This window comes from Poecile atricapillus, chromosome 23 (genome assembly GCF_030490865.1).
Source record: "Poecile atricapillus isolate bPoeAtr1 chromosome 23, bPoeAtr1.hap1, whole genome shotgun sequence".
NCBI classification, from domain to species: domain Eukaryota; kingdom Metazoa; phylum Chordata; class Aves; order Passeriformes; family Paridae; genus Poecile; species Poecile atricapillus.
In genome coordinates, this window is record NC_081271.1 from 5,371,513 (window position 1) to 5,388,217 (window position 16,705).

A 16,705-nucleotide genomic window follows, 5' to 3' on the forward strand; every position below is an offset into this window, starting at 1 on the left:
CATTTTTTGTGGACCTCACACTCCAATTTATCTGAGATACCCAAATAACCTGAGAACTGCAGTCATTTGGTTATAAAACAGGCACCAGTTACAGAAAAATAATGTGAACGGTTATTAAACTGAGCATATCACTCAAACTGGGGCAGATGCTTAATCCTGACAGTTTACAGGACATTCAGTGGCATCACGTGGACTCCCAGATTAATTTCAGGAAATGTGACCAGCTGCTATTCCAGCACAGTGAGCCATAGGGTTGGGCTCCAAGGGACTCATCTATGCTTTCTGGTCCAGGAATTACATGTATCAAAACTCCCTCTTTTATTAAACATGGCCTTGTTATTTTTATCTTCCTCATATGTTTTGCAAAGCTGCCTAGCCAAAACTTTGAATACCAATCATGTGGCAGCAGCAATCATTAACAGTTGCACACCACTTCTCACTGCTGTCACAAGGGTCAGTTCTCCTGGTTCTGTGTCTGCCAAGTTCTGCTTCCTTCTGAAAAACTTCCTGATTCAATGGACTAAACTCTGACACCCAACACAGGTCAGGGCCGTAGCACTGTTTTATGGGAGCTGGCTGGGAAATGCATTCATTTCCCAGTTCTTGGAACACATGCTGTTGCCACTGAAAGCAGGACTGACTAATATACTCTAATCTAGAGTATTTGTTCACAAATTGCAGAGGCAGACCTGACACAGAGCTGCACTCTCATTTCTCTATCTTTAGTCCATTTCCATCACCTCCTTTTTATTGTTTCTTTTGGCTATTTCTGTATTGAATCTCAGACAGCTTTTTATTCTCGCAGTAAAAAGCTGAGTAATTCTCAGTCACACTGACAGTGGGATACATATGACTGTTACATTTTATAGTTCACAGGGGTATTTCTACATTTGTGTGTTTAGTAGCAAAACCAAAGCAATGGCTGAACATTCATGCTCCCAGGAGCAATCCATGGATTAACACCATTTTTAATAGCTGCACATAACACATTTGAGGTTGTTCTGAGGGCAGCAAGAAAAAAACCAATTGCAAATTGCAGAAGAAATTACTGAATGCTGAGCTTCAGCAACTACAATGTTCATGCTGCTTCCAACACTAACAGACATTAATTTTTCTTCTCAGTTTCAGACCTATGCTTATGGACCAGCTGCCCTTCAAAAGTCCTTAGTCCTCTTTAGTGCTCCAAAAAATGGATCCAAAGCCCACAGGGGCCAGTCTGAAGTCTCTGCTGAGGCTGGAGAACACATTGTGACTGCAAATTAGAACTCTAGCAAGACACAGGAGGAGAAACGGTCCTGAAAACTGATGGAGTAACACAGGGAAGGCAGGTCCCAGGACTTCAGCTACTTCAGTACCTGTAATCATTGCCCACTGTAGCACTCCCAAAACACATCCCCTCCCCACTGCCTGGATTACAAGTCCCAGCTTCTCTGCACTGGTCATGGCTCACAACAGGGTGGGTGTTCAGTGAATAATTCACATGGCAAGGCCATCCAAAAGCTAGAGACCTAAAACTGTACCAACCTTGGCAAAGACAGTCCAGCAGTGCTACCCGACTGTCATGTTGGAATTGGAGGGCAAAATGGGATCAGAAACCTGAAATCAGAGTGGCTTTCATCAGCAGCCTGGCCAGATCTCCCCCAAAAACAGATATTGCAATTACAATCTTTCCACAAAAATATTAATGACACCAAATTGGTAATTTCTAAACTTTATGTTAGCTCTGGTTCTGCTATTTATGAATAAAGTGAAGAAAAAAATGCTGATGGCTCCCCATTCTTTTACGTTTTCTCCCACAGAAAAGGTGTTTATTGTGCTTCTTGTCTGGATGTGGGTTAAACTAGCCAGTAATGCACTGATCCTCTAGCTAAATTCACTTTTTATTAAGAAACTCATTTAAAAGTCAGGAAATCCTTTATACAGCTCAAGTGACCTTTATCAGCAGGCACCAACTCAGCATTTTTCTTGTAAAGAAAAGAGCTCATTATCCACAAACTCCTCTGTGATCTCCAAGCAGAACACAGCAGTTCCAGAGTCTATCCCAAGCTGAAGCTTTCAGGAGACTCACTTAGCATTTATTAGGCAGGATTTGACTTTCTAGAAGGAGGAAGAGTTCCCAGCAGTGGCTTTGGCAAGCACAGGCACCAAAGAGAGCACACAGGTGCTATTTCAGGACTGCTGCAAGGCTCCTTCCCCCAGTTATTTGGCTGCTGAGTTGGACTTTCATCGTGCAGTGACTTTCCAAACAGACTCTGCAACTCGGTGATGCAATTATTAATCCAGTCCCTCTGCCTGGCCAATGTCCCTTGGTGATCACAGCTTTTGGCAAAGGGGGACAAAGGTGGTGTTAACTAGAGCACTGGAGCCTTTCAGCAAATTCATTACACAGGATGAAAGGTTATTTACTTTTCTCTACACCCAAATTTTCTACTTATGGGTTTTCAGGTGTTTAAGTAGAATTTAAGCAAGACTTTTAAACAGTATTATACTTTGATTCTCCCGACAGCTACACAGTGAACAGAACACTGCCTGTCATGGGCACATGGTGTGAGTTCAAGATGAGGTCGAGTGACAAACACATCCTGGCATGGCCCAAACTCAGGGCTGAAAGCATCAACTAATAAAATGTGACGATAACTCTTACTTCTCGTGACCTGTAAAGACAGACTGAGTCACCACACAAAAAATGTTACAATATCCTGAACAGAAAACTCCAAGCAATTGGTTATGAAACCTCTAGGATTCTGAGAAGGCAGGACTGAGCATGCCAAAACACGAAGGCACTTCAAAGAGACTGGGGTAAGATCAAATCAGCTGAAGTAAGAGAGTTTCTCAAGTCTGATGGTTAAAAATACTTTGCAGATGCAAATATCGATTACTGGTGTGCAGAGCTCAGGTAAGGCCACCTCTGGAGCATAGGAAAACAAAGTAATTTTGAGTGATTTTATACTGGACACATCCAGCTGCCCTAGATGGATCTTAGATGATACATATCTGTTAGTACAACCAGTGATGAGGCTTCTGGAGTTACTCTTATCTGCCACTCCAAGAACTGTCTCAAAACCTTTCCAGAAAATAAACAACCCCAAGAAAACCCCATATTCCCTCTCTCTGCCTGTAGTTACATGCACTTGACATCAAACAGCTCAGATAACTTGGCTACTTGGTTCTCACCACTGTTAAGGAAGCACTTTGGTTCTTTCATCTACAACTTCTAGCTGCCCCTGCAGCTTGACTGAGCTCACTGAACTCCACTCATTTATAGAAAGCAACTACAAAACAGAAAGCTTCCCCAAAATAAAATGATGCAATGAACTCCTACCAGGAAGATCATTCCTTTCAAGCCCAAATCAAACACAAAACTCATCTCCTTTAATTCTGGCAGCAGAAGATAGCATCAAAAGATATCAAAAAGCATTTCATGTGCTGCAAATTAGTCTGTCTTGAAACTAAGACAAATAAATCAGCACATGCCTATTTCCATGACAGAACTTACTTTAACCTGTCGTTATTTGCTTTAAGACAAGCTGAAATAAGTCTAGACACAATGTTCTGCACAGGCTTCACTGGGTTTACATAAAGTGCTGCATTTCAGCCATAAGATCAAAACATCAATGTTATTACAGAAAATAAAGACAATTGTTGCACAGGCTGCTTTGCAGAAGAACATTTGCTAATGATGTAAATACAGAGTTATGCTATAAACAGTGCATTATTGCATATTTAGTGAAAGATGACTGCTTCCCTAAACAGAATAATAATAAAGGCACATGGAAATTGAGCCTGGAGAATAATAAATTTCACAAGCAGCTTTGCCTACACACTAACCCACAGTTCCTGACCCCAATAAATCACTGTTTTGATGCTCAGATTACTGAAAACACTTCTGAGAACTGAGCACTGAGGTATTTATAACCCTCAAAGCCAGGTGACTGTGGGCAGTGCAGCCTCACAGCCCCTGCACAGGATAAACAAGGACACACCTGAACAGGGAAAGCTCAGCCTTGTCGTTGATTTCCAGACACAACTTCCTTCCAATGAACCGTTTGTGACTGCTGCTAATGCCAGCAGGAAGGATTGGGACTGAGGTGAGGATAAGGCTCTCACAGGGACCACAGGTGAACTTTCTCCCTTAAAGCAATAATCTACAGCTACAACATGATTTGGGTTGTAGCAACCCTGGCAAAACAATTCAAAACACTCTCCCTACACAGGTTCTTAGCCTCCCAGGTTTATAGAATCCTAGAATCGTTTGGGTGGGAAGAGACCTTAAAGCTCATCCAGTGCCACCCCCTGCCATGGGCAGAGACACCTCCCACTATCCCAGGTTGCTCCACGCCTGTCCAGCCTGGCCTTGAACATTTCCAGGGATGGGGCAGCCACAGCTGCTTTGGGCAACCTGTGCCAGGGTCTCACCACCCTCACAGGGAAGAATTTTTTCCCAATATCCCATCTAAGCCTACTGTCAGGGTGAAGTTCTTCCCCCTTCTCCTGTCATTCCAGGCTTCTCTCTTTCTGCAGGCTCCCTTCAGCTCCTTGAAGGCCTCAATACAGTCACCCAAACCTTCTCTTTTCCAGCCTGAACAATCTCAAATTTTAGCCTTTCCTCACAGCAGAGCTGCTTCATCCCTCTAATCATCTTGGTGGTCTCCTCCAACAGCTTCATGTCCTTCCTGTGCTGGACCCCAGGGTTGGAGGCAGCTCTGCAGGTGGGGTCTCACCTGAGTAGGGCAGAGGGGGAGAATTTCCCCCCTCCCCTGCTGCCCACACTGGGGGATCAGCCCAGGGCTCCGGGAGTTCTGGGTCCAACACATGTGACCAGGGCATGTCCAAGCAAATCATGCCCAAGTCCTTCTCCCACTGCTGTTCTCCAGCTCTTCATTCCCAGCCTGCATTGATACTCGGGGTTGACCTCAGCCCAGTGCAGCACCTGGACCTTGGTCTTATTAAACCTCATACCCCAGACTGTTCACATTATTATCACCCCTTCCCCAAAGACCCTCGGGTCACTGAGATGGCAATACAGAGACAGGCAGGATCACAGCTGACACAAAAATGTGCCTATGAGTAGAGGTGGGCTAAAGTCTCACCCACTCACCCATTTAGGGGAAAACCCCTTAGAAACTCCTGCACCTTTCAAATCACAGTGGGGCCAGAAAGGAGGGAGGAAAGGGAGGCTAGCTCAAGTCTAAAAGTGTATTTAAGAATAATGCTGCACCAGCCTACAGCCCCAGAACACGCGTAGGAGGGTGGTGTGTGACCAACCAGCACCCCAAGGCAAGGCTGGTTCCATTCTGGGGGGGGTGGGCACAGCAGCAGCCTCTCTGCAGGACACTGGGCACAGTCCCGGCCTCACACACAGCCCAGGAAAAGGCAAACATGTCAGTGATACGAGGATGCAGTGCTAACCTAGGGGTGACAGTCCCAGCCCCCGGCCAAACAGAGTATAGGACACACTCTAAAGACCCCCTTTGCAAGTAAACACTAAAAAGGTGGCAGCACCCCCATCCCCTCTGGCCAGTGCACACAAGGTGCTGTCCCCAGACACCCTCAGAGCAGCCCCCAGGCCCCTCCAAGGCACGTTCACAACAGCAGAGTCTGCTGTGACCCCCCAGGCACCCCCTCAGCCCCACATCCTCTGTGACACCCCCAGCCCGCTCATCCATCTCCCCTCACACTCTCTTCCATGTCCCCTGTGATCCCCAGATACTCCCCGAGCCGCCTCGGAAGCCCGTTCACAGCAATGGAGCCCCTGTGACCCCCAGCGAGCCCCTCACCCCCTCCCCCACGTTTGCTGTGACCCCCAGGCCCCTCTCGGCCCCTCTCGGCCCCGCACCCTCCTCTCTGCCCGCTGGGCCGGGAAAGTCCCCCCCCCCCCCAACTCCCTTTTCCGGACACATAGCGCACTGCGGGCGCCCCCAGGCCCGTAACCACCCTCAAAGCACAGAGGAGATGTAAAAGAACGTCAGAAGCTCAGAGCAGAGCGGGAAGGGGCCCCCATAAGCCCCACAAGGTCCCGGGCCACCCCCCGCCCTTTGAGGCCTCACTCACCGCGTCCCCGCCGCGGCCTCTCCCTCAGGCGGGCGGTGGGCGGGGCCCCGCCACTGAACCCCACCCACCGCCTATGCAGCCACGTGATTGGACCAACTCTGTGATTGGCTTCTCGAATTGGCCAATGGGAACCGAGAGAGCTGGGGGGGCGGGGCCAGAGGGGTCTGCCCCGCGGGGAGCGGAGCCCGCCCAGTCCAGCCCAGTCCCCTCCCAGTTCATCCCAGTCTCTGCCAGTGCCCCCCAGTGGCTCCCTCAGCCCTTCCACTGCCTCGTCTGTTCCTAAAAACACTCTTCTTGTCCTCCCAGTCCCATCCAATCCTGTCCTAGCGCTTCCCAGTGAATTCCAGTGCCTTAACAGTCCACTCCCAGTGCCCTTTTTGTCCGGAAACGACCTCCCAGTCCTTCCCAGTCCTGTCCAATCCCTCCCAAATCCCATTCAATCCCCTCCCAGTCACCCACACCGTGTGTGTTACACCTCCCGGGGTGTGCGCGGGGGCAGGTGGGCACCCTCCAGGTGTGCTCCCACCTCCCGTTGCTCCGGGACCGCTGCGCAGCTTCCCCCTTTCCCCCTTTCCCCTTTCCCCCTTTCCCCCTATCCCCCTATCCTCCTTTCCCCTTCCCCGTTTCCCCTTCCCCCTTTCCCCTTTCCCCTTTCCCCTTTCCCCTTTCCCCCTATCCCCCTTCTCCCTTTCCTCTTTCCCCTTTCCCCCTTTCCCCCTTTCCCCCTTTTCCCCTTTCCCCTTTCCTCTTTCCCCGCTTCCCCCCGGCCGCTCCCGGTGGAGAAAAAAGATGAACCCCGGAACTGGAGCTGCTCCCGGGCGTCCCGGGCTCCCTCCGTCCTCCTGCGGCGTGTCGGCCCCCGGGACCGGGCACGAGGAGGTTTCCGGGCGCTGTCCCGGTGCTGTACCGGTGCTGTCCCGGTGCTGTCCCGGTGCCGTACCGGTGCTGTCCCGGTGCTGTCCCGGTGCCGTACCGGTGCTGTCCCGGTGCTGTCCCGGTGCCGTACCGGTGCCTTACCGGTGCTGTCCCGGTGCCGTACCGGTGCTGTCCCGGTGCTGTCCCAGTGCTGTGCCGGTGCCGTACCAGTGCTGTACTGGTGCTGTACCGGTGCTGTCCCGGTGCCTTACCGCTGCTGTCCCGGTGCTGTACCGGTGCCGTACCGGTGCTGTACCGGTGCTGTACCGGCGCTGTCCCGGTGCCTTACCGGTGCTGTCCCGGTGCCTTACCGGTGCTGTACCGGTGCTGTACCGGTGCCTTACCGGTGCTGTACCGGCGCTGTCCCGGTGCCTTACCGGTGCTGTCCCGGTGCCTTACCGGTGCTGTACCGGTGCTGTACCGGTGCCTTACCGGTGCTGTGCCGGTGCTGTCCCGGTGCCTTACCGGTGCTGTACCGGCGCTGTCCCGGTGCCTTACCGGTGCTGTACCGGTGCTGTACCGGTGCCTTACCGGTGCTGTGCCGGTGCTGTCCCGGTGCCTTACCGGTGCCTTACCGGTGCTGTCCCGGTGCCTTACCGGTGCCTTACCGGTGCTGTACCGGTGCCTTACCGGTGCTGTACCGGTGCTGTCCCGGAGCGGGGCGAGCCGCGGGTCACGGTTCCCTGCGCTGTCCCGGCTCTCTCCAGCCTCCCGGGGCTCCGGCTCGTTTCGATTTCGTTTTTGGCGAGGATCGCGCCGCAGCGGCCGCGGGGACGGGACCTGAGCGCTCCGGGGCTCGGCCGCCCACGGCCAGCGGCCATGCAGGTAGGAGCCGGCCGGGCTCGCCCTCCCTCCTCCGCGTCCCCTCGGGATTTGTCCTCCTCAGGTAGGGCTGGGAGTTCATGCCCTGGGGGGTGACCCCATTCCCCACCTCCAAACGGGCTCCCAAAGCAGCCGGGAGCCTCTGTTCCCCTCGTTTGGTTCTGGGCAAAAAGCTGCTCTCACACATCTGTGGGTTCCTTTTCCTTTTCACCCCCTCTTTTTCTCATGTTCCCACTCGAACACCCCCAAGGACAGTATTTCCTCTTGAAGCAAAGAAAAGCCATATCAGAAAAGTCTGAAAGCAGCTAAGTAGGGGTAAAAAGCAAGAACATAAAATTAATATAATAAAAATTAAGAATGTATCTCAAAGCCTAGTAATCTTTAGGAGCAAAAAAAATACCCAATTTGTTCTGGTTTTACTATAAATCTCATTGGTAAAAGAGTCACACCGTTGGGAGAAAATTAAAATAGCTTTTAGATAGTTCTAGACAAAATACACTGCTAATTTCTTTCACTTTTATTTTCCCCATAGCTTAATGCTTAGAGTGAATCTGAAAGACAGTTTGCATTGCTGCCAAGCCTGCTCAGAGTTTATTCTGGAGTCTCACTGTTCTCATTCAGTGTCATGCAGCTGCTGCTTTGCTAAATCCAACCCAGTGACAGCCAGTGGCCACCAAATTGTCCTTCTGCCAAAGAAAGCCCCTCACCACCCTGCTGCCTTCCTCCTGCTGTAACTCCCAGGGAAGCATTTTTCCCTGGAGTGGTACACTATTCCTCCTGTCTCCTGTTCTCCTCATTTTTGGAGCTTCAGCTTTGCAATTGTGTCCGAGTCCCATCTCCTCACCCCTCATTTTCAGAGAGCTCAGCTCCTCTGCCTGCACACACAGTCGAGGGGTGGCTGCTCTAAATCACCTGCAAAAGCCTGCCTGAGCCTGAAGTGCTCAGAGCTGGTAACTGCTTCAGAAAATACCATTTGACAGCAAAATTGTTATTTTCCAGTGAGTGAAGCTGAGAAATTGCTGGGATTCACATTAATAGGTTTTTAAGGGGAAACATTATCTGCTTGGCTGCCAGTAATATTTCAAGATCTAGATGTGGCTGGAAGAAGGATCTGAGCTCCTGTCTGGTTCACATGCCCTGGCTGAGGGGGAAAAGTAATTCTTGAGGGGCCAGAGCTCCATGGACAGTGAGCAAGAGGAGCTTGCATCTCCCTAAACCATGGGGTGGCCATTTCCACTTATGCCCAAATGATCACTGGGGATGGAGTGAGAGATCTCTCTCTCTGTGGTGTTTTCAAGACAAAATCAAAGCGCTATTGCCAGCTTTATTTTCACAGCTCTAAGGAACTGAAGTGCTCTCCTAAAACCTTGAGCATCCATTGAGCATCAGAGGATCCTGCAGGAACAGGGAGCCAGCACAGACACTGCAGGCTCTGCCAATCTTAACTCCATCTCCCATTTCCCTGCAGCCATGGGGAGTGGGGATGGATAAAGCCCTCCAGAGCCTGACTGAGGGCAGGTTCCTCTGCTAAAGAGCTGGAAAGAGAGGGGACTCTGGCTACTAGTACTGACTTGGGCAGCCAGGGACTCATCCTGGGGCTGGGATGAGGAAAAGCATGAGGAAAACCCTGCAGACAGCACATGAGGAACTATGAGAAACCAGTTAGGGAATACTGGAGCAGGTGGAGGCATCTCCAAAGCAAAGTCAGGACCAGAGCTGGGAATTTCCCCCCACTGATGTATCTGATCTCTTCCCCAGGGCAAAGTGGCCATCAGCTCTTCCAGCCCCGTGGTGGCAGTGTCGTTACCAGCCCCATCCCAGGCCAGACCCTCACCCATCAGCACTGGGGAGATCTTCAGGCTTCCTGGGAGGCTGAGTGAGTAGAGGTTAAGCAATTCAATACTGCTCAAAAAGGAGTTCCCATGGGGTGGGACAGGGTGGGTACAGCCATGGTGTCCAACCCAGGGACCATTCCCTGCTGGCAAGGGGGACAAGGCTTTGTCAGGGTTCATTTTCTCTCTTTGTGGTGTTTTTGACCCGTGAGTGCTTAATATAGAGGGAAAGTTATGTGATGGAGAAGAAGTCCCACCTGCCACTCAGCAGTTTTGAGGACAGAGTTGTTTCAAAGGCTGCTCCTGATTTCAGGAATCCAGCCCTCACTGTGGAGCAAGGATGATGTGATCCACTGGCTACGATGGGCTGAGAAGGAATATTCCCTGCGGCCCACTGACGAGAGCAAGTTTGAAATGAATGGCAAAGCCTTGTGCATCCTCACCAAGGATGACTTCAGACACCGAGCTCCGAGCTCAGGTTAGACCCAGGGCAAGGGGTCTGTGAGCATCATCCCAGCACAAGGTGTGCTCTGCTGAGAGGGCTTGATGGGTCCCAGCAGAACAAGTTTAGTGCTGGAGATGAGGACAACTCTTCCTTCCTCTGGTCCATCTGAACTGCAGATACTCTGGGATGGGGAATAACTCCATAGTGTAGTTCAGACTCTCAGCAACCTTACCTGAGAGGAACCATTATCCAAAGTCATCTGAGCAGAGTTTCCTTCCCTGCAGGGGATGTGCTTTATGAAATACTCCAGTTCATTAAGACTCAGAGAAGAGCTCTGGTGTGCAGCCCCTTGCTGAACTCACCCTTCAGGACAGCCAGGAGCACGGAGGAAGGTATGATGGGAGAAAAATATCCTGGGAGAACGGCGGTGTGCAGTAGGCAGAACCTGCCTGCAGCCCCAGTGGGTTGCACAGCCCTGGGGCTTGGAGCTCAGCCTGCTGAAACCATCCCACACTACCTGAGAAAGGCAACCAGGCCCAGCAAAGTCCAGGTCATCTGGGAGGTTTGTCGTGATGCAGCAGGTCAGAACCAGTGCTAGGCAGCACCAGGGGGTCTGTGGCAAACTGGCAAAACTATGACTTCCCTAAAAAGCCTGCCTGCAAATTGAGATTTGGATCAGGGAGGGTCAAAGCCAGGCTGAGGCACAGCCCTGCTGGAGACCAGTCCTGCAACATAACTGGGAAAGGGCTGAGGTGCCGGGGCTGAGCTTGCACAGAGCTTCTGGGTCAGAGGGTGGGGTGGGGACAGGGCCCAGGTGAGGTTGGTGGGGGCCAGTGAGGCTTCTTCATGCCCTTGGGGGTCTCAGGTAGGAGTGGGGTTGAATTGGTGTCAGAGGCTGGATGTGTGTGGAGGTGGATCTGGGAGCACTTTCCTGGGCTCTTCTGCTGTTTCATGTGCAAGGTAATTAACACATTAAGTCCCCACAACAATTTACCAGGGGTGCCTGTGCTCTGGGCCATTTTCTTATTCCAGTTTTTCTTCTACATCTGACCCTTACCCTACCTGCCATCTCCTCTAACCCTCCTGGACTTTCTGCTGCTCCAGCCTTAGGAAAATCCCAGGCTTTCCTCAGCACCCTCCTCCTCTGCCTGGGCTGGTCCCAGGCTGATAACCACCCTGAGCTGTCCCTCCCCTCCTGTTTCAGGGCTTTGCAAGGTCTGGGACCTGCAAAACGAGCCACAGGGTGCTTATTAGCGTTTTTTTTTTTTTGCAGGTGCAGACTGCAGTGCTGAGACTGCTCCAGTTGTTTCCTCGTGGCTGGGCTGTGCAGAGCAGCCCCTGTTGCACAGCCACACGGAGCCACTGAACCTCTCCCACCACAGCTCAGAGAGTAGCTGCAGGCCAGGTGCCATCTGCTCTATTCCTGCTACCCTGTCAGCCCCAGTAGATGGGAAAATTGCAGGTAATTATGAATTTATAGCCTTGCTCCTTGGGGAAATGAGATGGTGCTTTGTCCTGTCTGCCCATCTGTCTCCCTTCCCTTCATTCCATGTTTTTCCAGCTCAGTTTCCCCACCTGAAAAATTGTAACTGCTCTGAGATTCCACAGTAAAAGTGCCCTGTGTGAGCTCTGGGTTCTTCTCACGTTTATTGTTGCTGCTAAATGTGCAGTCCTGCTGCTGAGCACGGTGGGAGCTCTGTGACCACCAGTTTCCCCGTGCTCAGACTGCAGGCTGCTGTGGGAATACGTGTACCAGCTCCTGTCCGACCGCCGCTACGAGCCCTACATCAGGTGGGAGGACAGGGAAGCCAAGGTGTTCCGCATCGTCAACCCAAACGGGCTTGCCCAGCTCTGGGGCAACCACAAGGTAAATGCAACTGAGAGCGAATTTGTCATCCCTGAGAATGAATTTGTCATCCCTGGGCTTCTGCATGTGCCTTTCACGACCTGTTCCCTAGAGCTGATGGCCCAGGGGCTGGGGAGGGGGACACAGGGGGTGCAGGCTTAGTGAGAGCTGCCAGCCTGGTGGTTAAAGAGGGACTTTCTCATCCCTTGGAAGGCAAAGCATGAAGCCAGTCTGGGTTAGGGACACACACTACAGACCCACAATGCCCCAAACCACCTCCAATGTCCCACGTGTGGCCCTGCTGCACGCAGACCCAACCCAAGTGTTGTTGCTCGCTTTTGCTCAACACCCCACAATTCTTTTCTCCTTCCAGAACCGGATGAACATGACCTATGAGAAGATGTCACGAGCACTCAGACACTACTACAAACTCAACATCATCAAAAAGGAGCCAGGGCAGAAGCTGTTGTTCAGGTGAGGTGAATCAGAACAGAGGAATGAGCTGCCTGGGATGGCATGGATGGGGCAGGGAAAAGTGATGAGCTCCAGATGTTGGCAGCTGCTTCATCCAGCAACATCCTCCCCATCACATACCCCAGTGGGTTTGTGTCCAGGCTCTGTCCTGTGCCAGCTGGACCTCAGAGCTTCCTGGGATTCTCAGCAAAGCCCAAGGATGGCAAATCCCTGCTGAGCTCCAGAACTCAGCTGATTGCAGAATCATGGAATGGTTTGGGTTGGAAGGGATTTTAAAGCTCGTCTCATTCCACCCCCTGGGTGTCCCCCCAGGGACACCTTCCACTCTCCCAGGTTGCTCCATGCCCCGTCCAGCCTGGCCTTGTTGAGGGCAAAGGCTTTGGCATTTATAGCCTGCTCTGGGGCTGGGTTTGGATATGCCCTTAAAGTCATCTCAAAAACCTATTTCAGGTTTTTGAAGACTCCTGGGGAGGTTGTCCATGAGAAATCCAGAAAACTGGAGCAGCTGGAGAATGAGGACCATGAAGATTTGAAGGAAGACCCACTGGAGGTTTCACCATAGTAAATCTTTGGCGGCTTCACTTCAGTGCATGGCAGAGAGACTCATGCTGTGCTGGGCAGTGCTGGTGTCTCTTGCCTCTCCTGGACAGAAGGCCACAGAGCTGGCCTGGATTTCAAACACTGCTGTGAATCAAAGCTGAGATCTCTGGGGCTTCATTAGCAAAACACAGCTGGAAGCTGTCCCCCAGACCCAAAAGCACAGGTGGATGTGTGGGCTGCTCTCCTGCTGGTTCCTCTCCTGCCCTTCGGGAGGGAATGTGATATTTTTGCTCTGAAATTTTGATGCTTGTCTTTAAGGTCTAAACTTGTGGAAAAGATCCCTCTGATCTTCCAGCAAGATGTGCTGAGCTGAGCAGAGCACAAGCTCCAGGCTGAGCATCTGCTGCTCTGCTTTGGCAGTGAGTGCTGTCCCCAGCTGTGAGCATCCTGCTCTGGACCTGAGCCATTTCCCCAGCCTGAACATGGACTGGCACTGCAAATATGGTGCATGCTGGAACCTCACTGTCTCCTGTGAGGTTGCTCCTGGGATTAAGGTTAGGAGTGTGCTGAAATACCTGCCTGGATCAGGCCTGGCTGAAGCTCCAGGCTCCAAAGTTGCCCATAGCTGGTATTCCCTTTAATTTCCTTCCCTCCAGGTAATGACTTTTGTAATTAATTTTGTGATTAAATAATGTGAAAAGTAACAAATATGACCCCACTCATGGTCAGATATGTGATTATTTGCTTTGAGTTTGAAGCAGGAATACCTGAAGTGAACAGTGTCTGTGTGAACAGAAACAGAGTGTGTGTGAAAACAGAAAATACCCACTGCTATTTTCACTTTGCTTTCTGAAGAGGAAATAAAATGCTGACTGTAAGATTGAAAATCTCACTTCTTGCTGTTTGAAGGTCTGAATGTGAGAAATCCAAGCTTTCCTCATTTAAAACCAGCTCCTGTGGGCACCCAGATTTCATCCCCAATATCTTTTGGCTCCTAAGCCAGAGGTCACCAGTCGGAGCTGCTCAGCAGCTGATGGGTGAGCACAGCACAAACACGTGGTTGCACCATGAGGTTTCCACAAAAACTGGCTCCTGGCAGCCTGAAACTACAGTTTCTTTGGCTGTAACTGGTCTTGGTCCTGCAGAACTATCTAACAGCTGCAGCCTGGAGATGCTAGTGGGCAGTAGGCAGGAATGGACAGCAGTGGGATGGGTGGTGGCTGGATGGCAAAGCTTCAGCAGTGTAACATCTCTGGGAAACTGGCTGAGAGATTCACTTCCAGAAAAAATCACCAGCTCATTGGCAGAACAGAGGTGCTTGACAGTTTGAGTGGTGGAGGAGAAGGAAACGAGGAGCTCTAGGAAGTGTGAGGTCACAGCCTGGGGGAGATCCTGGCTAGGAAGGGAGGCCACAACAATCCCTGCTAAGAGAGGAGGGGGCTAAAGCCTACCCAGCACCCAGCAAGCTGCAGCCTGGGAATGCTCCACAGCAGGAGGGTGCAGTGAAGCCCCAAACCTCATCCTTCCCTCCACAAAGGATGCTTTTTGTTCCAGGGAAGAGCCAAACCAAATCTTTCTCAGGGTGAAATCCTTCAGTTTTGGTGGGACAGCAGATCACCTTCCCATGGGTGCATTTTTCTTGATCTCCTCTTTCCACTCCACTTTTTTGCAACAGAACCAGCCCTGATGGCTCCTGAGTATCCCACTGCTTCTTCCACTTGGGTTTTTGTTTTGTTTGAGTAGGTGACAGCTGGTGGCCCTGGTTCTTGTGCTGTGCTCGCAGGGAGTGTGTGAGGTGACCTCTCTTCCCTGTTTTTCCTGTGATGACTAAAGATCACTCTTGGGCTTGGCTGGGGATTTCCTTTCCTGGCTGGGAAGCTGCCAAAAGTCCTCAACACGCCTTGTGTCTCCCTGAGCAGCTCCAGAGGGGGCTTGGGGGGTGACAATCCAAGGGCACCTTTGCAAGGATGGGGTGGAATGATGAGCTTTGTCCACGTTCCTCAGAAGCTTTTGTGTACCTCCTGGAGAAATACCTGTCTTTCCCTGTGACAAACAGGCAGGAGGGCTGTAAACCTGCAGCTTTCCTGGAACAGGAACCCATCCCTGTCAGTAAACAATGGAATAACCACTGCTTGTGCCAGGGAGTTTGGTGTGGGGTGAGGGACAGCACAGAGCTTCCAGTGACTTTTGGCATGGCTGGAGCTCAGGGGCTGTGAAACACAGACAGGTGCCTCATGTGGGCTTTCCCAGAGGTTTCCAGGTGCTTCATTCCCTGAAGAGCATCAGCCACCCTTTAGCAGCCCCACATCTGCTGGTGTTTGGGACAGGGCATTGTACATTGCTCATCTGCTGGGGGAAGCAGCTAAAACCATGCCCAGAGCTAGAGGAACAGAGGATTTGTTTTGGGGGCTGGTGCCCACCACCCTCTTGGATCAGAGGAGCTGCAGAACTGGGCTGAGAATTTTCCACTGAGGCCATGTGTTGGCTGGGGCAGGTAGCAGTGGCTGCCCTCAACACCCCTGCCATGGTTCAGGTGTTCTGCTCAACACTCCTGCCACAGTTCAGGTGTTCCCCTCAACACCCCTGCCACAGTTCAGGTGTTCCCCTCAACACCCCTGCCATGGTTCAGGTGCTCCCCTCAACACCCCTGCTATGGTTCAGGTGTTCCCCTCAACACCCCTGCCATGGTCCAGGTGTTCCCCTCAACACCCCTGCCATGGTTCAGGTGTTCCCCTCAACACCCCTGCCATGGTTCAGGTGTTCCCCTCAACACCCCTGCTATGGTTCAGGTGTTCTGCTCAACACTCCTGCCATGGTCCAGGTGTTCTGCTCAACACCCCTGCCATGGTTCAGATTCTTCCCTCCACACCACCACCATGGATCAGATCTGCAGCTGCTGTGTTTTCGTGCCCTTGCAGCTGGTTGATGGCTCGTGGATGGTTGTTGGCTCCAAGGGACCTTTGTGGCCTCCTACACCAGGGCAGGTTGGCTGTGGCTTTGGCTGGCCAAGCCTAGAAGACCTCCAAGGGGTGTGATTCCCATCCCCTCTGGACACACGTTTGAGATTGTCCCAGCCTCTTGCAGAGGAGAGTTTTCCTGATGTCTTCCCAAGGAATTCAGGTGCTTTGGCCCCCACCTTCTGAACCTGTTGTTGCCCTCTGCAGCTTGCAGCTCCATGTGGGGAATGCCTCTCCCTTGGGTTTTTTCCATCTGAAGCAATTTCTGGCACAGAAGCTGCTTATCCCCTGCTGTGTTCCCATGGGTTTAGTTCTGCTTTTCCCCCAGCATTGCTGGCCTGAAGATGACAACCCCAGCACTGGGTGCTCCGCCCCAAGACTGCATTTCCTGCCAGCTTCCTCCTTCTCTCCCAGCACTGATAAGAAAAGTGGATGAAAAATTTGGGTCCAGATCTCTTTTCCCCACTCCCGTAATGGGATTTTGGTTTATCTGTATCTTTTTCTTGTGCCTCTTTCCTATTAGGTTTGAACACATCCCAAATCCCAGGAGGGATCTGAACTTGGATAAAAGTCTCAGTCCTGAATCACATTTCATGTGAAGATTTTTCCTGGAGTTTGGCTTTCCCATCTTCTGGCTGTGTTGTACATCAATGCTGATTCCAGCTGAATCATGAGCAGGGATGGTGCTTGGACTCAGGCAATCTCCAGTAGAAAGATCTCCAAGCTGGAGCTGGCCAAACTGACTCCCATGGATGTGGCTTTTTGTTTTATGGAATAAAATAGATAGTGAAACTCCTCCTCACTCCCTGGAATTGACTTGCTT

The 16,705-nt window shown here is 51.5% G+C and overlaps 2 protein-coding genes across 3 annotated transcripts in view; one reads left to right on the top strand and one right to left on the bottom strand.

Annotated features, from left to right (window-relative positions):
- KCTD20 (potassium channel tetramerization domain containing 20) overlaps positions 1 to 6,200 on the bottom strand; it is a 29,734-nt gene extending 23,534 nt beyond the window's left edge. Inside the window, exons 1-2 of one of the 2 annotated variants that reach the window (XM_058855604.1) lie at positions 6,052 to 6,069; positions 1,525 to 1,596 (exon numbers count right to left, since the gene is read on the bottom strand). The gene's annotated coding sequence lies outside the window, so the exon portion shown is untranslated. Of the gene's footprint in view, positions 1 to 1,524; positions 1,597 to 6,051 lie in introns of both variants that reach the window. The other variant, XM_058855603.1, reaches the window with a different exon arrangement.
- Positions 6,201 to 7,657: 1,457 nt separating this feature from the next.
- ETV7 (ETS variant transcription factor 7) lies at positions 7,658 to 13,790 on the top strand. Its single transcript, XM_058855991.1, has 8 exons — positions 7,658 to 7,791; positions 9,547 to 9,664; positions 9,934 to 10,098; positions 10,350 to 10,457; positions 11,339 to 11,527; positions 11,790 to 11,932; positions 12,285 to 12,385; positions 12,836 to 13,790. Exons 1-8 carry the CDS (start codon positions 7,786 to 7,788, stop codon positions 12,945 to 12,947), a joined length of 942 nt encoding a protein of 313 aa, XP_058711974.1. The 5' UTR covers positions 7,658 to 7,785; the 3' UTR covers positions 12,948 to 13,790.
- The last annotated feature ends 2,915 nt before the right edge of the window (positions 13,791 to 16,705 follow it).